Source organism: Leucopleurus acutus (genome assembly GCF_964270905.1).
Source record: "Leucopleurus acutus genome assembly, chromosome: 4".
Lineage (NCBI taxonomy): Eukaryota > Metazoa > Chordata > Mammalia > Artiodactyla > Delphinidae > Leucopleurus > Leucopleurus acutus.
In genome coordinates this window covers 22,377,396-22,402,037 of record NC_139146.1, presented here as the reverse complement: position 1 = coordinate 22,402,037, position 24,642 = coordinate 22,377,396, and the positions used below count along the sequence as shown (strand labels likewise).

At 39.3% G+C, this 24,642-nt stretch overlaps 1 protein-coding gene across 2 annotated transcripts in view; it reads right to left on the bottom strand.

Moving 5' to 3' along the window:
• Window positions 1-24,642, bottom strand: part of SEC24D (SEC24 homolog D, COPII coat complex component) — a 110,400-nt gene that overhangs the window by 32,403 nt on the left and 53,355 nt on the right. For both annotated transcript variants that reach the window (XM_082838469.1, XM_082838470.1), the window contains exons 9-10: window positions 11,267-11,405; window positions 7,746-7,861 (exon numbers count right to left, since the gene is read on the bottom strand). In XM_082838469.1, the coding sequence (XP_082694595.1) occupies window positions 7,746-7,861; window positions 11,267-11,405 (255 nt within the window). The remainder of the gene's footprint in view (window positions 1-7,745; window positions 7,862-11,266; window positions 11,406-24,642) is intronic.

Sequence of the window (24,642 nt, the reverse complement as noted above, 5' to 3'; positions counted from 1 at the left end):
TCTACAGAATGCTTCACCGTAACTTGTTTTCTACATATGCAAAACTAATACATCACTCCTCTATAAATAACGTTCTCTTCCAATATCTCTATCCATAACATCACTACACGTCAACCCAAAGGCTTGAAAACACGGAATTAGATTTGACTATTCCTTTTCTTTCCATCACCAAGTCCCATTGATTTATTCTTTCAAAATGCTTCTTTCACATGTTTTACCCCATCCCCACTCTTAACCACCCGGAAGTCTGTCATCCTGCACCTAGACAACTGTACTGGCTTCATCCCTGGCTGCCTTGATCGATCACTCTACCCATTCAATCCAGCTGGCTTTGTCCGGTCAACCTCAGCATGTATGAACTCTATAACCTGGTTTACCGTGACATCTTGAAGCTCACAGATCTCCTGGCTGCAAACTACAGTGATCTGAAATAAAACCCGGCTCTCATCCTCAATCTCTCTTATCTCTGCAATTTTCGGCCTGGCAGACCCCTTTCTCTTTTTCAGCAGCCGAGGTACCGTGGTGTCATTTCCTCTCCCACTTTTCTGACTGCTGCTTCTGTTTTTCATTTTGTTATCTTTCTCCAAAGGATACTCTCTTCTCTTTCCTTACCACATGCTCCATCACAGAATCTCATTTGCTCATCTTTAACCAGCACCTCTCTGTAGGCGACTCCTCAGATTCTCTCCACGTGGTCTGTCTTCTGAGCTCCTGACCAGCATTCCAATCAACCACAGCACACCTCCACAGCAAGGTCCCGCCAGCACCTTACACTCAAAATCTTAGAAGTGAAGACAACATTTCTCGCACTATGCTGGCCCTTTCTACAAGGAACTTACAGAAAATATGAGCCTCCAGAATGCTCTGGGCTTGACGCCTCATTTCCTCTGTGGAATTGTTCATCCCCCTTGCTATCCACACCTAGTTAATTGTGAAGCCCTCAGCGGCTCCTTCTTGCTCCAGTACCCAAATTCAGACCCTCATTTTCATCCTTTTTAAAAACTATTTTCAACTGTGGTAAAATACACAGAATATAATTCACCATCTTAACCATTTTTAAGTGTGCAGTTCAGTGGTTTCAAGTACATTTACGTTGTTGCGCAACTGTAACCACCATCCATTTCTAGAACCCTTTCTATCCTGCGGAAACGGAAACTTTGTACCCTTTAAACAATCATTTACCATTTTCCCCCCTCTCCAGCCCTGGGAACCATCTTTCTACATTTCTACTTTCTGTCTCTATGAATTGGACTACTCTAGGTACTTCATAAAAGTAAAATCATACAGTATTTGTCGTTTATGTGACTGGCTTATTTCTCTTAGCATAACGTCCTGAGCATTCATCCGTGTTGTGGCATATGTCAGAATTTCCTTCCTTTTTAAGGCTTAATAATATTGCATGGTATGTATATTCCACATTTTGTTTATCCATTCATCCATCTATGGATATTTGGGTTGCTTCTACCTTTTGGCTATTGTGACTAATGCTATTATGAACATGGGTGTGAAAATATCTCTTTGAGACTCTCTTTTCAATTATTTTGAATATATACCCAGAAGGAGAATTGCTGGATCATTTGGAAATTCAGTTTTTAATTTTTTGAGGAATTTTTATATTACCCTCATTTTCTCCTGTTTCGACTACTACATTAACTTTTTTTTTTTAACATTTTTATTGGAGTATAATTGCTTTACAATGGTGTGTTAGTTTCTGCTTTATAACAAAGTGAATCTGTTATACATATACATATGTTCCCATATCTCTTCCCTCTTGCGTCTCGCTCCCTCCCACCCTCCCTATTCCCACCCCTCTAGATGGTCACAAAGCACCAAGCTGATCTCCCTGTGCTATGTGGCTGCTTCCCACTAGCTATCTATTTTACGTTTGGTAGTGTATATATGTCCATGCCACTCTCTCACTTTGTCCCAGCTTACGCTTCCCCCTCCCCATATCCTCAAGTCCATGCTCTAGTAGGTCTGTGTCTTTATTCCCGTCTTACCCATAGGTTCTTCATGACATTTTAATTTTTTTCTTAGATTCTATATATATGTGTTAGCATATGGTATTTGTCTTTCTCTTTCTGACTTACTTCACTCTGTATGACAGACTCTAGGTCCATCCACCTCACTACAAATAACTCAATTTCATTTCTTTTTATGGCTGAGTAATATTCCATTGTATATATGTGCCACATCTTCTTTATCCATTCATCCGATGATGGACACTTAGGTTATTTCCATCTCCTGGCTATTGTACATAGAGCTGCAATGAACATTTTGGTACATGACTCTTTTTGAATTTTGGTTTTCTCAGGGTATATGCCCAGTAGTGGGATTGCTGGGTCGTATGGTAGTTCTATTTTTAGTTTTTTAAGGAACCTCCATACTGTTCTCCATAGTGGCTGTACCAATTCACATTCCCACCAGCAGTGCAAGAGTTTTCCCTTTTCTCCACACCCTCTCCAGCATTTATTGTTTCTAGATTTTTTGATGATGCCCATTCTGACCAGTGTGAGATGATATCTCATTGGAGTTTTGATTTGCATTTCTCTAATGATTAATGATGTTGAGCATTCCTTCATGTGTTTGTTGGCAATTTGTATATCTTCTTTGGAGAAATGTCTATTTAGGTCTTCTGCTCATTTTTGGATTGGGTTTTTGTTTTTTTGTTATTGAGCTGCATGAGCTGCTTGTAAATTTTGGAGATTAATAACTTCTAATACCTACCTCCCTACCTCCAATCTCCCTCCTCTCATTATACAGACTGCTATCAGAATAAACTATCCAAGGCACAAGATAGATCCCAAGGCTACTGCCTCTGAGGACAGCAAGTTTACTGAGTCCCCAGAGCCAAGCACAGAGCATGGCTCAAGAGAGCGCTCAATACTGTTAGATGAGTGAATGAATGTGTAGATGGATGGATGGATGAATAGAAACAACTCCCACTTTGCCTTTAATTGTCCTCAAGGCCTAGTGAATTAGTACAATCCTTCAATGGCCTGGCATTTGAGACTCCCCATAATACTCATTTAGCAAACACGTATAAAAGCCTAAGAGATCAAAGCTCTGATGCCAAGCCTAGTGGAAAATAAAAGGATAGTCTGTGTCTCAAAACAATTTCCCAGCTTTACTTCCTATTATGCCCCAATACACATTCCTCCAACTAATTTAAGTGTTTGCCATTTTCAAAACATTTTCTATCCAGAGGTCCCAATCTAGTGCGTGTGGGCCAAGAAAAGTATTTCCTTGGCTGGAAAAGTATTTCATTTGGCATAGTGTTTTAAAAAATATTTGAATTTGAATGTGCTTTGGGGGAACGGGGAATATACGCTCCAACTATCCTAGTCTCTATACTAGGTCCCCATCACTCATCTACAAAGCCCCCCATAGCCCCTGAAGAAATTGGAGTAAGTTGCAAATACCTCTGAGAAACTGCCTCTGCTTACCATTCAGTTTCCACTTCTCTGCTCGTGGTTTAGCCAACTCAAATGTCACTTACTCTTACAACCCTTCCCTGATTCACCAAATCATAAACTATTGCTCATCTGTTTTCTTATGGCACTCTGACTATTCTATTCTTACAGCATTTATCATATCATTTATATCATAATTATATACTTTAATTATCAGGTCTATGCATGCTAAGGACTTTGAGATCAGGTTCATGTTCTTGCTAATCTTATTATCACTCACAAACACAGCCAAAGTGCCTTGGACATGCTAGGTATATAATAAATGTCAAAGTGAACTAAAATTAAGTGGAGAAACTACATTTGTATTTAGGAAAAAAAAAAGCAGGCTGGCTTGGAATGAGATTTTACCTTTCAGGTACACTTTATATGTAGATAGATATATTTTGTAAACTTCTAAGTGAAAAACTGTCAGTTATTAGACAGAGCTGGGTCTTTTTTTCCAGGGGAACTCCATGGTGATTTTGTAAATACATGCCTACATATCCATAGTGATAGAGAAATAGGGGTTCTGTGGTCATTTTCTGTATGTATGGCCTGAGGTTGGTACTTAACCTCTCTAAGCCTCAGTTTCCCCACATCATGGTGATACTCACCACATGAGGTCACTGTGAGAACTAAATGATACAATACATAGAAAGCACTTAGCACAGAGCATCACACATAGTGAATGTTCAATGAATGTTAATTCTATTATCTAAAATTGGCATTGAGATTATCTAAAATGAACAGGAAAAATGTTATTTTGTAATTCTCCTTTAAGTTTGTATGGTATTAAAAAATACACATACCAATTATATAAGCTCTTATTCATCACCCAAATCCCTAAGGCAATTCATTATTATTCTTCATTTACATTTTAAGGTATAATTAAATTTGAAGATATTAAGAGTTCTTTTATTACGAACCTTATTTGGAATAATAAAAGGAAGATTAACCTTACAAAAAACTCTTCAAAATGTACAGTTTTTATTTGGTTCCTTGCCTGCTCTGTGAGCTTTCCCATCAATTAGACATCTGGAACATTTCCAGATAAAAGAGTTTGAAGATACTGAGACTTTTGTTCCCAGAAATAGATTTGACTCCCTGCCTAAGTTTCTGCTAAGAAAAGCATAAAATCAAGATAATATAGCCTTTTTGGCAGAGAACTGGAAAGTCAGAGCATAGTTAGATTTACACTACGGTTGGAAAGATGAGTGAATAAATTTTCCATCACTAGAAACAATGGCTTTATTACATTTAATTAGAACTTCAAACGTTTATGTTCTGCCTGATCATTCTCCTTCAGTCAACAACAGTAAAGGACAAATAAACTGTCCAAAAGTAACTGGTATTTTAGGACATTTTTTTGTTGTTTTGTTTTTTTCTGTGCCTGAAATAAATCATTTGTACCAAAAATGTTCTTATGTTTCCCAAAATATGTTCAAATGTTACAGTTAAAACTAATAAAGTGTTAATTCTTCTTTAATAACTAGTTGAAAAACTCATACAAAATACTAAAATAAATGCAAAACGTATGTTAATTGGAAAACATTTTAAAATCCACTCAGTTGAAAAAACTTCTAGTTAGGAATAATGTTCTTCGTAATTTATATTCAATACAACATGGACTGGTCCCCTAGCAAATATCTAGGAAAGAAATCTGTGGTCAGAGGCTATTTTCTGAGGACTGGGCACTAGGAGGCATTCATTTGTGGAAAAGGAAGTAAGTCAGAATGATTCTGTTTCTTCAAGTCTACACAGGTACTTCAGATACAAGCTGAAATCTGAACCAATACTCACGAAGATATTTTCAAATCACTGAAGAATTTGAAAGATATTCAAGATATCCATAATGATGTCACTATCACTATGACGCTGGAGAAGGGAAACAGCCAGCCCTGGGAATAGCGACCCACCTGCAAATTCATTCACTCATTCACTCGCTCATTCATTCATTCATCCACATGCATTGATCAACTGCCTATGCTGTGGCAGGCACTATGATAGATGCTGTAAAGACAGCTAGGACAAGATTCTTGTCCCCAAGGATATCAGAATCTAGGAAGAGGGAAAATATAGGAAGATTTAAATTCTATGGGGATAACTGCTAAAACAGACATATGGACCAAATTATATGGGAAAAAAATCAGAAGATTTAGTAAATAACAACCACGATGAAGTCAGAGAAAGGTGTGTGCACATTCACACACACTCACATAAAACAAAATTTCAGCCAGGGATTAGAGAATAAGTAGGAGTTTGCTAGGTGGGGTATGTATAGATGTAACAGGAGGATGGAAAGGTAGTTGGGTCAAAAGAGCATCTTAGATAAAAGCATGGAGTTGTACAGGGGAGGGATGTGTTCAGAGTACATGAGCCAGAATTTTCTACAACTGAAGACGTAGCTAAGGTGCTAGCTAACGGTCTTATAAAGAAACTTAAATTTTTGAATTTAATTTTTTAGATTAAGGTAGTGGGGGGAGTCTCATGGTTACATTTTAAAGCAAGGAAACCAGAGGCCAGGATCCCAGGCTGCTGAAACAGTCTCAGGGAGACTCTGAGAGCCTAAATCACTGCGATGACAGCTGGAGTGGAGAAGGAGCTACAGAAACACGTCAGTAGTCTTACTGACCGTATCAGCTGAGCTTCTGCCTTGGAAGGGAAATTTTTCTGAGATGATTGACAAGACAAATAAGGCAGAGGCACTATATGAAACTGCTGCATTAAGAACCTAGCGGAGGGACTTCCCTGGCAATCCGGTGGTTAAGACTTCGCCTTCCGATGCAGGGGGTGTGGGTTCAATCCCTGGTCGGGGAGTTACGATCCCACGTGCCTCGCATCCAAAAAACCAAAAAACATAAAACAGAAGCAATACTGTAACAAATTCAATAAAGACTTTAAAAATGGTCCACATCAAGGGACTTCCCTGGTGGCACAGTGGTTGGGAATCTGCCTGCCAATGCAGGGGAAATGGGTTCAAGCCCTGGTCCAGGAAGATCCCACATGCCATGGAGCAACTAAGCCCGTGCGCCACAACTACTGAGCCTGCGCTCTAGGGCCCGTGAGCCACAACTACTGAGCCTGTGCTCTAGGGCCCGTGGGCCACAACTACTGAGACTGCGCTCTAGGGCCTGTGGGCCACAACTACTGAGCCTGCGCTCTAGGGCCCGTGGGCCACAACTACTGAGCCTGCGCTCTAGGGCCCGTGGGCCACAACTACTGAGCCTGCGCTCTAGGGCCCGTGGGCTACAACTACTGAGCCTGCGCTCTAGGGCCCGTGGGCCACAACTACTGAGCTGCACTCTAGGGCCCGTGGGCCACAACTACTGAGCCTGCGCTCTAGGGCCCGTGGGCCACAACTACTGAGCCTGCGCTCTAGGGCCCGTGGGCCACAACTACTGAAGCCCGCGCTCCTAGAGCCCGTGCTCCACAACAAGAGAAGCCACTGCAACGAGAAGCCCGCACACCGCAATGAAGAGTAGCCCCCGCTCACTGCAACTAGAGAAAGCCTGTGCACAGGAACGAAGACCCAACGCAACCAAAAATAAATGAATGAATAAATTTATTTTATAAAAAAATGGTCCACATCAAAAAAAACTTAAAAAAAGAAAGAAAGAAAAAGAACCTAGCATCATATTCTATCTGAAAGGGACATACAAATGAAATTATCACTATTATATATATATTTTTTGGCTGTGTTGGGTCTTCATTGCTGTGCACGGGCTTTCTCTAGCTGCGGTGAGCAGGAGCTACTCTTGGTTGCGGTGCGTGGGTTTCTCACTGCAGTGGCTTCTCTTGCTGCGAAGCACGGGCTCTAGGTGCACAGGCTTCAGTAGTTGTGGCACGTGGGCTCAGTAGTTGCAGCACATGGGCCCTAGCGCACACGGGCTTCCATAGTTGCAGCTCGCGGGCTCTAGAGCGCAGGCTCAGTAGTTGTGGCGCACAAGCTCAGCTGCTCCACGGCATGTGGGATCTTCCTGGACCAGGGCTCAAACCCATGTCCCTTCCATTGGCAGGTGTACTCCCAACCACTGCACCACAAGGGAAGTCCCATTTTTTTCTTTCTGCCACCACTTTTTAGTTTTTAAAGATGATCACTGCAGTGGATGGTCTGGCTATTTAATCACGTTAACAGCCTAGGAGGATTGATCTGTGTCTTAAGACATTTCTACATCCCCGTGGCACCACCCGAATGCTTTGTCTGTGAATCAAAGGTCAGTTCATGACATATAAAAGTAATTCACTTGTATCTGACATCCATATATAAACACTTGAAGTCCTGGGAACACTTACTCTGCAGTAATCCAAAGTAGCAACATATTCATATGATCCTAGAGATAGCTCTGGCTTCTCATAGTGGTCCAGTCTTCTTCCGATGTGGTCCAGATGTTGGAAATAGAATGGTGGAACTAATAAAAACAAAATAGGAAAGGAAATCTTTTATTTTTACAACACAGACAATTTAGTAAGTTCTCAAAATTTATTATGGGAAGAAAGGAGTTAGTATGAGAAAAAAAATATTTTAGTATATTCTAAATATCCACTATTAAAAAGCATGTCTTAGAAAGAATAAGCGTTTTCTAAAATATCTTCTTGACCCTTCTGCAAATCATTGATGACAAAGAATCATTAATGACTTGGATCGTTACAGAGAAATAGTGGATAAAAGTACTGGCGTTTTAAAATTGTCACAACCAAAATTTAATGATCCCTATTTAATTAGCTCTTTTAAAAGGAATTTTGACTTTTCTAACTATTTAACAATAAGCAGGTAATTGGTCCAGAATTTTCCTCAGAATATTAGAAACAGAAGTCTACACACACAGAGAAAAGAAAGACTGGTTTACTATCTTCTTATTTGGACCATATTATTAACAATAATGTTTATTATCCTTTAATTAAGAGATGTCTTCAGCCATGGGTAGTGTGCATGGTAATCTTTAATGTTTGGGCTTCAGAGTGGAAAGGATTACTGTATTTGGGAAAGAATACACCACTAAGATCTCAGCTGAGGAACTCTTAATTTGATTCAAATGTCTAAGAAGGTTAGTTCTGGCAAAGCGCTGGAAGTCATCCAATAGCATAGGAACACTTATGAGTCACACACCAAACACTTGGACAAATATGGCCTGGTATCTCTGTGAAAATGAACTCCTGTTGCCTTGAGATTAATACAGCTGGCTGTTAAACCACTGACAATAGAAGTATTTAGAATAAGCAGTCATGCTCTGGTTTTAAGTGTTTCGTAAAGAACAACATTTTCATTTGTAAAACCACAGAAGTAATGACCTGCTTTAAAACCAATAACTCAGTATTCTTTATTTTCAGTAGTGAACTAACACATGGGTTATAATAGGACTATTTTCTTAGTTTTGCCTTAAGAAAATAATCACCAAGGCTTGATTTTTTTCTATTTTCTTACCATATCATGGCCATTTCTTTTTAAACAAGTTTTATAAGATTCATATGTACATATGGATCTCTGAATTAGGAAAATTCAATGTCTTGAAAAGATTATGGAAGTGGGACACTGATAGTCTTGGCTGAGCTAAGAAAGCTATGGGGGCCTTAAACTGCTACTTTATTACATTTAGATGCGATGAAGGATGCTGCACTGGCTGTTTTAGGATGTATGGGTGGTACTTTCTACAGTTCCTATAATTTATTTTCACACATCTGCATGTAAGATGTGAAAAAATGTCCCCTTAAAATCAATTAATTTTAGGGGGAATCAAATCAATCAAATCAAATCAATTAATTTTAGCATTTAATATTATCTGCCATGTTTTATAAACCAGAATTCAAGTCCCCCCCGGAAATCGTGCACAGCCACACGATACTCGTCTTCCAGCCTGTCTTTTGGCCTCACATGCTTCCCACTGTGTAATCTCTGGACGCTTTGAAGGGAAACAGAGTGGAGCCCTGTGACCAAGCCCGGTGGGTTCTTTCTAACTCCAACAGACCTCTGTCTCCTTTAAACCTAAATGAAGAATGCAGGCATCTGTGTCAATCTAAGGGAGTCTGGCTTTCTTGCAGGAACTAATATTGGAGAAAATGAACATGGCAGCTTCCTAGGCGTGGATATCAAGGGAGGGGAATTTACTGTGTAGAAATACAGGAACTCTGTGTGGTTTTTCTCTACTAGGAAGTGGCAGGGCCTTTTAAGGTTCTGAGCTGACACTTTGGGCGTTAAGCCAGAGGGTCACCCCAAATTGAAGATCCTAGATGCTCTAAGTGGACAGATGCTGGACAAATTTCTGATCACCTTGCTAAGAAGGTTGAAGGCTCGAGTGAAGACAGTGGAAATGTGGTGACCTTGGTGGAGGCATTTATCAAAATGCTTCAGGAGAGGCCTCTGCCGTCTCGTGACTTTTTTCCTCCAAAACTAAAGCCCCAGGAAGTGCACGGTCACACGGTTCCTGAAATCCAGGTCCCAAGATTGTGTGACAGCCAAGGATTTGGTTGTAGATTTCATCCAGGATGAGAGATGGAATAAGATCTTCCTTAGAAAGAAAAGTAAGGGTGGAGAACGAACAAGGTCTGGTCTCACTAGTGTACCCAATTTGCACTGAGTAGGTGCCACAGGTGGAGCAAGGAAACAGACCTCCCAAGAGGACCACGACCCAGTCTTTGAGATGAGGCTGGAAACCAATGAATCCACCCCACAGCAAGGCATTTTTAAAGGTCTTTGTGAGTAAGCCTCCCCATGTCAGTCTCTGGCACTGGGAGTTGGGCAAAGCCATGGACTGTGATAAGGGGGCGGGTAAACAAGGAGACCAGCATTGCTCTCCCACCAGAGCACACACAGGAACCAAGGGGCTGAGAACGCCATGACACAGGCAGAAAACTGCCTGAGCTCCCTTTTCATCAAGGAGCAGCCAGCAGCCACAGGCTCCTGGGCAGAGTGCTGTACGTGCCTCAGATCTAGTGCCCTGGAGGGAAGGATGTCTACAAAGATAAGAAACAGAGGAAAACACGTAAAAGACTCATGCTCTCATAATCATCATGTGGTTCTAGAAAAACTCTATAAATGTAAATGAATATGGGAATGTTCTCAGCCTGAGAATGTGCTTCATTTCACACCAAAGAATTAAAATGAGAGACATGTTATAAATATAATGAATGTAAACACTTTTGGCAAGCTTGCAGTTTTTTTCAACATCTGTGAATTCATACCTGGATTGAAAATACAGTAAATCTGGGAAAACCCTTCATAATAAAGTTTTTTTTTCTTTTTTAAACAATCTGACATTCATATTGGAGGAAAAAATCTATATATGTGTTAAAGCCCTTAGCTATACCTGAGCTTTTCCTAAATACTGATGAACTTATTCAAGAATAATTCGGAGGAATGGTGAAAGATGGAACAATCTCTCAAGTTTATCATCTGTAAACGTAGATAAAAGACAGTTCTGTGTAATTTCCCTGAAGGGAAGCCAACCAGAACACCCTCAGCTTAGGACATCATATCCAAGCCCCTCCTACTCTCATATAAATGCGTGAGTCCCACAGGGAAGTTGCTATGTTTCTTATAAAACTCAAAAATAGGGAAGTCACTTAACTTCTCAATTCCTTTCCACAAAGCCTCAGTTGGAGGCAAAATGAATTTTTTACCTCTTATGTTTACAGAAGATAAACCTCAGAGATTGTTCCCTGTCTCATCATTCCTTTGAGTTATTCTTGAGGGTGTTTAGGAAAAGCTCAGGTCTAACTAAGAGCCTTAACAGACATATATTTTTTTCCTAAGCTAAGAAGTATAATATGTTCCGTTTACTACAGAACTTTCCCTGAGGGCACGTGCTGGCGCCACCTACCGTCATTCACGCAGCTGCAAAATCCACACTGGTACCTCCTTCCTCCTTCAATGAACTGCATGAATGGGCACATGTAGGCTTTGCACCTGTTGCATCTGACTGGTCCAGTCTCCCCATGATTTACCAAGTAGAGGGGCGTCTACAGGAAGCAAGCACAAGTAAGAGACATGTGGGTACAGGATTTCTAGGTTATTCTAAATAACCAAGGTTATTTCAGAAGTCCTACGTATTAATTGTAATTTGAAAACTCTGGACTCATTAAGGAACTCAACTCTTAGTGTTCACCCGGGGAGTAAGGTTGCCTCTCTTGGTACCTTGTGGAACTCAAGGCACTACCCAAACAAAAATTAATTTAAATGTACATGTAATTAATAAGCATATGTGTACGTTTATGTATATGTGTATTTACCCACGTGTGTGAAGACAGAGAAAAAATACCATGATGGTAGTAACAGTTAATAAAGCTTATGTTGGAAACGTCCCGCACACCGTGTATCACATATTTTGCTAAGTTTGTTCATTAACTATAAACAAAGAAGGAGGAACTGGGTCTGATTTTGAAAGCTCTGGTTTGAAAGAAAAAAAAAAACAGAGCAGGACTTCCTTGGTGGTCCAGCAGTTAAAACTCTGTGCTTCCACTGCAGGGGGCGTGGGTTTGATCCCTGGTCAGGGAACTAAGATCCCACATGTCACAAAGAGCACCCAAAATATTTATAAATAAATAAACAAACAAATAAAAGCTCTAGTTTGCATAGTGGTATGCCACTTAGCTAATTCCATCACAGTATATAAAATGTTTCTTCAAAAATGCGACTCTCTGAAGAAATATGCAATAATGTTCACTTATTTAGGCAAGGAGGCTGATTCTGCCTTTTCTGTTTCTTTAATCCCAGGACAAAACGCCTCATGAAGTACTTTCAATGTGGCTGGTCATGCTTTGCCAGAACAACAAAATAAATATTTCAATTGCTTCTTCCTCGCAAACATGCAGAGAAACACATATTTTTACAGCTTGAAAGTGAAAAAACTCAGCATTAGAAGCCTGCCTTGTTCCTCAACACTTCCAGCTTTCAGAATAAAACCACACAGATTCTTTTTGCTTTTATAAATCTCCTTAAAGATAACATTTCTGGAAAAGCTTGACAATTACAGGGTTTGGCTCATCAACCAGGTTTTTCTTTAAAGAAAAAAATGTAAATAAAGCAGACTGCTGTTTCATGGAGACTTGAAGAGCAGGAGGAAGGTGTCGATGAAGTGGGGTCATAAGGCCATTTTCTGCCATTTTCTTGGGGGAAAAAAAAAGAAATAAGAGAGAGAGATATACTGTCTGTCGCTGCCCAGACGTTCAGTGTGAAAACTAATCCACTGCTGAGGTTTCAGAAATGAGTTGTGAGATCTCAAGAGTAGGAAAACATAGATAGTAGAATACATAAAAGAATCAGGAAAAGGATAAAAAAAAATACATTCAGAATCACTCCCTCTGCACTGCCCTCTCCCCCATCTCTTGCCTCAAGGAAGCCAGAAGATGGATTGGACTTTCTTATTTCTGGTCTCTTCTGATCTGTACGCATGGCGTAGCTCTGGTGTCCCATGGACAGGGTTGTGACAGGATTAAATGAGGAAGCCATGTGCAAGACAGACTACTAAGCCTGGCATAACTAACTGTTGTTACCACATCTGTGCTGAACAGCCTTTCCTCCAAACCACTCAGCTCAGGAGAGAGTATATATTTAATAGGACAGTTATAGTCTGATAAGTGTGAGATAGGCTTGAGTTTCTAAAGGCATTTATTTATATAAACTTTCAAATTAGCTACCTTGTTACTGTAAAATGTTACTGTAAAAAATGATCTACAAGACAGGGAATCTACCTTGCTGGAGCTTTTGATAGTATCTGATGGTTACAAAAGTTGACAGGTACAGCAGATTTTAAAGCCATTCTAGGAGTTTGATTTAAATACACATATATATTCAAATATTGACATACACAATACTTTCTTAATATAAATTTTTTGTTTGAAAAGCATAAAGTGATGAATATGTATCTTCTTCAACTGGTAATAAGAAGAAATAACCTGAGGGGACAAAAGGGAAGCAAACAGAAAGATATTGGTACCGACAAGAGATTCTTAGGACAGTGAACAGAGAATCAGAATAAGAAGTGAAAGACAACAAAAAATGTAACAATAAGGTAGCTTCTTCTGGGTCAGAAATCCAGTCATCGGTCATGACTTTGGTTGCTGCTCTGTTCTACAGCTTCAACCTCGCAGCTGAGGACATGATTTCAAGAGAGTTAAACTAGGGTTAAAGCCTGCAATGTGCATAAACTCCAGCCAAGTTTACTTCTCTCATCCTTTTATTTTCAAAGAGTTCAAAGGCTATAATTAATTCCCTGAGACACTTTAGAAACAAAATCTGATGCAATTATTTGCTAGACAAAGCAGAGGTAATGGAAGGAAAATTAACCTTATTTTTACTGATATGATTTACTGAAAGACAGGCCCAGCCTAAAATGACTGTGAAATTGTCGGCAGCTACCACCTAAGCATTCCAGTCCTGGCAGATTCAAACTTGCAGAACTGAAAATGAATGTCTAGTAACAAACTGGAGTCGAGTAATGACTGTATCGAGGCTGTGAAATACGCCTGCATTTCTTCTATTTTCACTCTTCTGGAAACTGGATGATGGATAGGTAAGGAAGGTCCTCAGACAATGGAGGTGACAGTAAAGAATGTTAAAAGCTTTTTAACTGTTTGCATTTTCTTTTTGGGCAACAGGACAAGGGTTTCCAAATTACACTGTCTTGTTTCATCTCTCTTAGGCTATGCTGAAGACCATCAGAGATTTTTCTTTGCTCTCTCCAGATGTCTGCTTATCTGCTCTACAGTAGCGTGCATGAGATCATAAATAGCTAATCTCACTTTTCTTCTGAGTTCAACTTCAGTGTATATACGGCTTTAAAAAAAAAAATCACATTACTTTCCAAAAAGTTGCCTACGTTTTTTTTTTTCTTCTTACCAAGGGCATTATATTATACTTACCTCAGAGCTATTTTCAGACTTTGCAATTTTGTTTATAAGTGTGTTTTAATCTTTTGGCCTCTGGTATATTCCTGCCTGCTCTTTCTTTTCTGTTCTTCTCTTAAATGGAAAAAGTAAAAGGATGGAGAGCCTTGCTCTAAAACCTTCATCTGCCTATTCTTGGCTCTGGTCCTATGTGGCATGAGTTTATATAACATGTAAGTGATGGGGATGCTGGGGAAAGAAGAGGGAGGAGAATAATATTTGAATCTTTGGCTTGTATTTTTGGACTACCAGGGTTATGCCAAATACTTTATTGGTAGTAGTTTTAATTAAGATGCTTTAATTGAATAAAATGTATCTCTCTTTTGTGCATATGTAACACCATGGTCGATTCTGGAGAACGAGCAAGAATATAATTCATTGAGAAATTAGGTTCAGTGGTAAAACTTTTGATTATTATTCCGCATAAAAGGAGTAGATAACAAAATGTATCAATCAACAACTCCTCGGCACTACTAATACAATTTTTAAAGTTTTCCTGTATTTACATATTACCAGTTGTCCAAGCATTACTGCCATTCTCTTTAACATCTGTGCATTCGGTGCTGGGTATGCTGTGTGCCTTGGTGGGGCATACAGTCCAGCGGGATAGAAAGACAAATAAACAAGCAGGCAAACGTGCGATTAAAAGAGCAAGGCCAGAGTAGAAAGAATACTTGCGAAATCATCATTAATAAAAAGTACCGCTAAACCATTCACAGATTGTAATCCAAAACAAACAAAGAAATGAACCGCAACCTAGAAAGATCCAACATGAAGAATTCTGGTAAAGTTCAGAGCCTCTGTATTTTTGTTTTGGCATCTCTATAACTAAGAAAAGCCTGAATACCCAAGTCTTGCTGTATAGTCTTTGTCCTAGCAAAGTGATGAATAATAGAAGGCAGCTAAATATTACAAGCTGATTATCCCAAATCTGGAAAGCTGAAGAAAATATGAAGGTGTTCTTATAGCATAGATCCACTAGGTGGCACTGTACAACTAAAAATTAAAACTATAATTTCCTCAGTAGGTAATAAAATACTCAAGATAATTATGCTACATTCATTTTATGTAACTAAAATAACATTGACCTGACTGACATCAGTTATTACCATCACAAAATGAAGAAACTTATACTTTTCTTGAAAAATCCTCTGATAATGGTTAAAAAATATTGTGGGTGAAACAAAACGTGATTAAACATGAAATACAGGCTATTTTAAGCATGAATGACATAGAAATTACAGAGTGTGCCAAATTAACTGAAGATAATAGCCAAGAAAAACTTATTTTAAAAGTTTCTAATCCTCTTCCAACTTTTCCTTGTCTACATGGAGGAAAACGGACACAGTGATGGGATAGGCAGCCCCGAGCACAGCAGGCCCAGTAGGCCGCTGACAGCAGCCTGGGAGGTGAGGAAGCCAGCGCTCCTGCTGCCAGCGCCCAGCCCCCGCTCTCTGCGTTCGCACTCGAGGTGCAAAATAACAAAGCAAAGACAAGGAGGCTTGCATCATGGTGCTCAGCAATGCACTGTGATGGAGAAATGATTTTCTTCCTGTTGGAACATCAAATCACAGGCAACAGTGTGGCTGAGGGGAGAGACGAGACAGAGTGGCCAAATCGGAGATTTCAGGAACACCCTGGCTTGGGAAGGTATTCCTGCCTATCTCCAGGATATTCCTGGGCGAAAACCGTCCCCCTCTCCTCTTTCTTCTTCCATTGCTCCACTGTTCACCTCATTTTTTCAGGACGAGCGTTCTCCTAAGTTCTAACGCACGCACACACATGCTCACACTTTAACCACCTACTTTCCCCTGTCTTCTAACACTTGTTTACTGATTTTGAAAATATACACCATATATATACCATTTTCAACATATACTTCTCTTCCTTTTTTTCCTCTCCTTCTATTTCCTGCGTTAGACGTCTCCAGGAAAGTAATCAGTGTCCTGGGATTACATAGTTGTTCCCACATGACCAATATTCTACTTTACTAAGTGCCTGAAGGAAATATCTCAGCTAAATAATTCCTAGTAATGGGAGAGACATTTTTGCCTACAGTGGTTCCTAAATCAGATCAGAAGATTTACAGCAAGAAGACCTGCCAAAATGTGACACGGTCCTCCAGCTCGATAAAGGATCGTATTCAACATCAGATCATACTCCCCAATAAATTTGATCTTTACAATGGTCAGCAGAGGTTTTGTGTCAAATGTGATTCCGGCACACAGCTACTTCTTTGGGATTGGAGTGCACCTTATTTTTTGGATCTGTCTCAAGAGAGGTCAGTTGGTAATTTGGATTAATCAGGGGGTATAAGTAGAAGCATGAAAATGGTATGTGAAAAGATAATCCAGAACCTGTGACAAACAACTACCCTCTAAAAATGTTAAACATTCAGACTGTTAGGCACGCTGGAGGACAAGCAGAGTCGGATTCCCAGAGGATTATGCCCAGCAGCGAAAATGAAAAGAGAGTCTGTATCAACTGCACTTATTAAAGATATTTCCATAGGAAAGAGAAATGAGAAGCAGCTTGTGTGTTTTCTATTTTTGGCTTCACCATATATGACATTCAGTCAGCCTACATGGGCAGAAAAAGTACAGGACAGTAGGCTGCTTATTGTACACACGTTTTCTCAACAGCAGTTCTATTTTGTTGGACTCTTTAAAATAACAAGTATGGCATGAAAGAATAATATTTTCTGAATGCCCTTTAAAAATCATGTTATGCAACCTTTAAAAAGAAACCGAGCCTGATAATAAAATACTCAATGTACTGTAATAATTATGAAAATTATTTAGACTTTTAAAAAATGTTTTCAGTTGGCCCTAAAACTTGGCATTTTCATATTTCCAGAAAATTAACCTCTTGCTAGTTTCGGTATTTGTGGCACTTGAGAGATTATTTTCAACTTTTTCCTCTTCAACAATGCTGTTAAATCTATTTATTTTTATTTTTTTTAAGTCTTTATTGAATTTGTTACAGTACTGCTTCTGTTTTTATGTTTTGGCTTTTTGGCTGTGAGGCATGTGGGATCTTAGCTCCCCAATCAGGAATCGAACCTGTACCCCCTGCATTGGAAGGTGAAGTCCTAACCACTGGACTGCCAAGGAAATCCCTGTTAAGTCTATTTATTCTTGTTATAACTATATCTCGAGCTTATATTGGATTTGAACATGTCTTTTATTTGGAAATTGGTCTTTTTTGGTTTGGGGGGTGGTGTTTTTATTTTTTGTTTTGGTCTATCCAGCATTGAAAAATCCTGGAAAACGTTACTGATTCAAATTTATAATATATGAAAGACCATAACTGTCATCTGTATGATTTATATTCATTAGTTTTAAATGCTTTCATGTATATAAAATCTAATTGTGACGTTGAGATGCTAACAACCCTGGCAGTGGGAATTGTCATCCATGCTGTTCAGAAGGGAATGGACATGTGAGGGGCAATGACTTGTCCAATAAACTGCAGAGCTATAGCTTGAATCCCCGTTCCTTTTCTGTGTGAAACATTCAGAAACAGCTTGCAGCTCGCTTCCGTAGAAAAAGCACATAGTTTCAGAGAAAGCTGCCATCACACACGGTCTGTGACTTGAACTAAGCCCTTGGTGGTCCCTGGTACCCGTGAAGTGTCTCCTGCCATTTCTCTCTCTCTTTCTCTACAGGAGCTATTTTATATCTTTTAAACTCCATTTTATCCTTCGAATAAGCTTTCCTCCCACCGCCCTTAACAGGTAACTTTGCCGCATTGCTCTTAAGGAAAAACAAAAAACCTCAGAGAGGAACTCCCTTGACTTTTCCCCACGGATTTACCAGCACCTACCTAAGGTCTTCCTTTCTCCCTCCTGTTACAACAGAAGGGGTATCCCTCCCTCCTCCTGACTTGTTGCCAGTGACCTTGTCTAAACTGGGACCAAGTCTCAATCTGGCCCCTCAGGGCTGGCTTAGGCATTTCAGCTGTGTGTTACCATAGGACCTTGCGCCCAACAGCACTCATCACAATGCTTTACCTTTCAGCACCACTGCTAAATTCTCAGACCCATGCCTCACATGTCTACCATTTGTTTTATCGCGTGTCTCCTGTGGCACAATACCTGAGAGGGTGGGCAGTGATAGTTTTTGAATGAACGAACAAAATATCCACCAGGTACCCACAAATATACCACCATGACTCAGGGGCAGTTCATGATAGGTGCTAAGCAAAAGGCACAGACAAAAGAAGAAATCACTTGTGGTGGTGGGGGTCGGGGCTGGGCACGGGGGAGTGGTCAATAAAGCATTCTTTCAAGGTGGGTAGTTACTCAGAGATACACTTCCACTGACTGACAGAGAGGGAAGAGTGACAACAGCACAACTCGGGAAGAAAAGCCTGAGCTTGGCGTCTGTTGGTGATTAGCATGCAAGTAGCCTAGTCCAGCTAAGAAGGAAGATAAAGAGGAAGGATGGAGTGATTTTATGGAGAGTTGTCAAAGCCAGGTAGAGTAGTATGTCCTACTGGCCAGGTTTCTCTCTCTCTCTCTCATCTCAAATCAGTTGTTGCTGCACGGTAACAATTCTGACAGAACATAGTTAAGAGATTTCACCGTTCACAAAGCAAAAATCACGTCTTTGGAAGAATGGTTGGTATAGGTTTTGAAACCTGCCTATCAATTAGTAAATTCTATCATATGTTTTACAATTACCATGAGGGAACCTTTAGAATTTCTGTTTGTTTCATCATCCCCTGTATTTTATTCAATTCCTAAAAACTCTTTTAAACATAAACTCAAAAGATGTTTGAATATTAGATCTAATTTTTAAGGTAAATTTCTAACTATAAAAAAATTCATTCCTCAACAGCCTAGGTAAACCTCAGGTTCACCACTGATCCCCAGGGCCTGTATTTCAGAGTATATGCTCAATAAATATTTACTGAATACATGATAAGAAAAGGAGGGAGGCAGGGAGGGGAAAAGGAAAAACTGAAGTCTGAATGAAAACAAAAAAAATGAAGGAAGAAGGAAAATACAGAAGTCACGTTTGGACATGAGGATATTTGCCAGTTTTTATCACAGAAGATTAGGTGTGGGTGTGAAAAACCTTAATATGTTAAATAAGTTCATTCCAACAAATAACTACACCGGGAGACTCTTCTCTTGCAATGGCCAATAGCATCTTAAAGCAAACACAGCTGTGACCTTTCTCCCCAGGCCCTCTAATGCCAGGGGGACTTTTTAGTGGGAAGGTCAAATTGGACTATATGCTGAAGTCTATGAAAGGGCTGCTCCTCGTGACGGAGCATCCAGAGTTTCGAAAGGGAAAATAAATACCAGTGCAGTTCGGAGAGCACCATAATATCAGTTTTCCTGAATGGAAGTCATAGTTCATGACTAAATTATAAACCGTGAGAAATGATTCTTAACCAAAAACTGCTCTGTTTGGATTGGGTTATGCTGATGCAGTCTTTCAAGTTACGGGTGTATTTGCAAAGATCAGCCTCATTTTTCTTCCTGGAACACATGTTGGCAATTTGAGTAAGACATTCCCTCTCAAGGAGCTATGATATTCAGGAATTCTATAGCTGAGAGACATTTTCCCACATTTCTTTTAAACTTTGACCTATTACAGTTTATCTTTGGTCCCTAAGGAAGAATTACATTTTGTTGTCTAATGATAGACCACTTGCAGAAGCCATGTTTAATTGCTTCAACTGCTATAAGAACGCACAATGTTCCGCAGATGATGAAAATATATTGTAGACTTAAAAACTCTATGAATCAAGTTTGTTTCTTCCATAACAAAATGATTGGCAGTTTTTTGTTCCTCAAAGGAAAGTTGTAAAATACTCCACTTTAAAGATGAAAGTGTTAAAAATAATAAGCCTAGAGGCAAACTTCCTTTGTCTCTCTGACAGAATTACAAGTCAGACAACGTCTTCCCTCCATTTATCTCACTTCTTTATGGCCATGAAAACACCTTCAAAATGTTCCCCCTATGCATGAGTCAAGTCTACTATTTAAATGACACCCTCTCAATCAAGCATACCTGTCTAACCTATTCAGTCAGAAACCTGCACTCTACCCCCTCCCACGGGCAGTTCTCATCCCACAATCTGCTCTACTTTTTCCCTCCTCCATTTGTTCAATAATTTTCTTATTATCAGGTTCATTGTCTTGCCTCTTTCTGTTAAAATGTGAGCTCAATGAGGGCAGAGGTCTTTGTCTGTTTTGTTCACTGACATATCCCAGGACCAAGAAGAGTACCGGGCACATACTGGGTAAAGAGTAAATGTTTGTTGAATTCAATACCTGTTGAATAGCATAGAAAGAAAGAAACCCTCGCACCTACGGGCAATTGATCTATGACAAAGGAGGCAAGAATATACAATGGAGAAAAGACAGTCTCTTCAATAAGTGGTGCTGAGAAAACTGGACAGATACAGGGAGAAGAATGAAATTAGAACATTCTCTAACACCATATACAAAAATAAACTAAAAATGGATGAGAAACTTAAATGTAAAACCTGATACTATAAAACTCCTAGAGGAAAACACAGGCAGAACACTCTTTGACATAAATCGCAGCAGTATCTTTTTGGATCTGTCTCCTAGAGTAATGGAAATAAAAACAAAAATAAACAAATGGGACCTAATTAAACATAAAAGCTTTTGCACAGTAAAGGAAACCATAAAGAAAACAAAAAGACAACATGCAGGATGGGAGAAAACATTTGCAAATGATATGACCGACAAGGGATTAATCTCCGAAATATATAAACAGCTCATACAGCTCAATATCAAAAAACCCAAACAACCCAATCAAAAAATGGGCAGAAGATCTAAATAGAGATTTCTCCAAAGAAGACACACAGATGGCCAAAAGGCACATGAAAAGATGCTCAACATCACTAATTATTAGAGAAATGTAAATCAAAACTACAATGTAATATCACCTCACACCAGTCAGAATGGCCATCATCAAGAAGTCTACACATTATAAATGCTGGAGAGGGTGTGGAGAGAAGGGAACCCTCCTATGCTGTTGGTGGGAATTCAAGTTGGTACAGCGACTATGGAGAACAGTATGGAGGTTCCTTAAAAAACTAAAAATAGGGCTACCGTATGATCCTGCATTCCCACTCCTGGGCACATATCTGGACAAAACTCTAATTCGAAAAAATACTTGCACCCCAATGTTCACAGCAGCACTATTTACAATAGCCAAGACATGGAAGCAACCTAAATGTCCACCAACAGATGAATGGATAAAGAAGATGTATATTTATACAATGGAATATTACTCAGCCATAAAAAAGAATGAAATAATGCCATTTGCATTATAAATATGAGCTAATAAATTTTCTATCCTTTTCCATTATTTCATGGACTGTCATATTAAGTGAAGTAAGCCAGACACAGAAAGACAAATATCATATGATACCCCTTATATGTGAAATCTAGGGGGAAAATGACACGATGAACTTATATACAAAACAGAAATAGAGCCATAGACATAGAAAAGAAACATGTTTACCAAGGGGAAAAGGGGGGGAGGGATAAATTAGGAGTTTGGGACTAACATACATACACTACTATACATAAAACAGATAACCAATAAGGACCTACTGTTTAGCACAAGGAACTATACTCAATATTTTGTAATAACCTGTAAGGGAAAGGAATCTGAAAAAAATATATATATATGTATATATGTGTGTATGTATAACTGAATCACTTTGCTGTACACTTCAAATTAACACTACGTTGTAAATCAACTATATACTTCAATAAAAAAAGAAAAAAAATCTTGTTGAAATAAAGTAAATTAGTAATCCTTCATAAAAATGGACACTGCTTATCATATCACAAAACAATGTATTATTGCCCAGATTATGTTGTACAAAACAATTGAAAAATTCCTAAAAATTCATGTGACTATAAAACTGATTCTGTAAATAAGGATATCAGAAAAGTCAAATTACTATTTTCCTTTTCAGAGTTGACACCTACAGAAGCTACACATTTATCCAAGCTTTTTATATGAATTGCTTTTAGAGTGGGAAAAAAATACAGGACTCTAAGATTCATGCAGTCCGATGTGCTATCAAGGTCACCATCCCTGGTGGACAGACCCATGCACTGGCCAGGCCACTTCCAAGTAATGCAGCAAATCATCTTTTGTGAGTTAATTTGATCTGGGCAAATAGACCAAAGACATTGGGAGGTAAGACTTGAAAACAGGGTTTTAAAAAAAGTTGAGAAGAAATTTTTAATTTAAAAAATGTGTGTGACCAATTTGAAAGCATCTAGAGAAATAAACACATTTATACATTTATTATATATCAATAATGAGCTGGAAGGAGAGGACAGATGACTTTTTAATTTATCAAATAAATAATAAAAATTGATAAATATGAGCTAATAAATTTTCTATCCTTTTTCTACAGGAAAAGGAGAAATGCAGACAAAACTGATGTTTGAAGTACTTATATAAAAGAGTTTTTCAAAACTTTTTAAACTGTGGAGGAGAAGAGAGTATGGAATATAGTAAACAAAAAGAAACTTAAATATCATGCTCACGTTAAAGACTATGATATACATCAATTTACCTTGGCAGTTCAGTTCTGGATTAAGAAGAGTGAACTTGGGACTTCCCTGGTGGCGCAGTGGTTAAGAATCTGCCTGCCAATGCAGGGGACACGGGTTTGAGCCCTGGTCCGGGAAGATCCCACATGCCGCGGAGCAACTAAGCCCATGCGCCACAACTACTGAGCCTGCGCTCTAGAACCCACGAGCCACAACTACTGAGCCCACGTGCTGCAACTACTGAAGCCTGTACGCCTAGAGCCTGTGCTCCGCAACAAGAGAAGCCACTGCAGTGAGAAGCCCATGCACTTCAACGAAGAGTAGCCCCCGTTCGCTGCAACTAGAGAAAGCCCACGCGCAGCAACAAACGCCCAACACAGTCAAAAATTAATTAATTTTTTTTTAAAAAGAGTGAACTTTGTGGTGGATGAGTTCCATGATATCTACATACACTAGAGTTCATCATTATGGCTCTTCTGTTTTACCTGTATTTTGCAGATATATTGTTCAAGAAAGTCAAAGATGCTCTTATTTTCCCAAATAATAACATTTTAAAGATTTTAATCCTTTTTTTTAAACATGTCCATATATCCTCCCCCCTCCCTCATAAATACACACACACACACACACACACACACACACACACACACACACAGAGTACATCTTCACTTTATAGTGAGATGATATGGAAAGAAACAAATACTGGGCGGGAGAATAAAGTGAAACCTAAGCTAAACGTATGAAGAATTTTACTGTCCAGGAAATTCTTTAAGCAACTATTATCCTAGTCAGCACAACTTGGCTCCTGGATTGTCAGTTCCTTTTTTTTTTTTTTTTTTGCGGTACACGGGCCTCTCACTGCTGTGGCCTCTCCCGTTGCGGAGCACAGGCTCCGGAGGCGCAGGCTCAGAGCCATGGCTCACGGGCCCAGCTGCTCCGTGGCATGTGGGATCCTCCCGGACCGGGGCATGAACCCATGTCCCCTGCATCGGCAGGCGGACTCTCAACCACTGCGCCACCAGGGAAGCCCTGTCAGTTCCTTTTTAAATTACCTTGGAACTTGTTCAGTAGCAAATGCAGCATTTTTACATAAAGTACATGCTCAATAAGTGTTTCAGCATAGATCTCTATGTGAAAATCTCATCAAATTACTTGGCCTCAAAAGTCTAATTTACTTCCAAATACAAATGATATTGTGGAATGAAACTATCATGTTAAATATTGATTTAACACAAAGGTTTTCCAGGAACTGTTTTAGGTCTTGGGAATAAAATAGTGAGGAAAAATTACAGGTGGTCCTTACCCTCATAGAACCTAGTGGGAGAAAGACAGGAATCAAATACACAAATACAAAATTGCAAACGGTGATACACAGTATTAGGAGAGCTCCAGGGAGTATAATGTGGGGTATCCTGGAAAGCTATCCGGAGGAGGTGACCTTGAACTGAAATCTAAAAGGTGAATAGTAATTAACTAGGCTAAAAGGACAGGACAGTGTGTGGGAGATGGAGAGAAAATTATTCCAGCAAATGTCCATGAAGCACCTTATGAGAAAACAAAAGCTATAGAAATGTTTATATAACGGTGGGTGTTTATCATTTGAATAGTAAAAATAGAAAATAGTGATGTAATGTCAAATGACAGAGACCATGCAACATTTTTTAAAAAACGTAAATGAGTAGCTCTTTCCCTTTTATATGAATATAAACTGTGGCATCCACATCAGTTTCCTCCTTCTTCTTATGT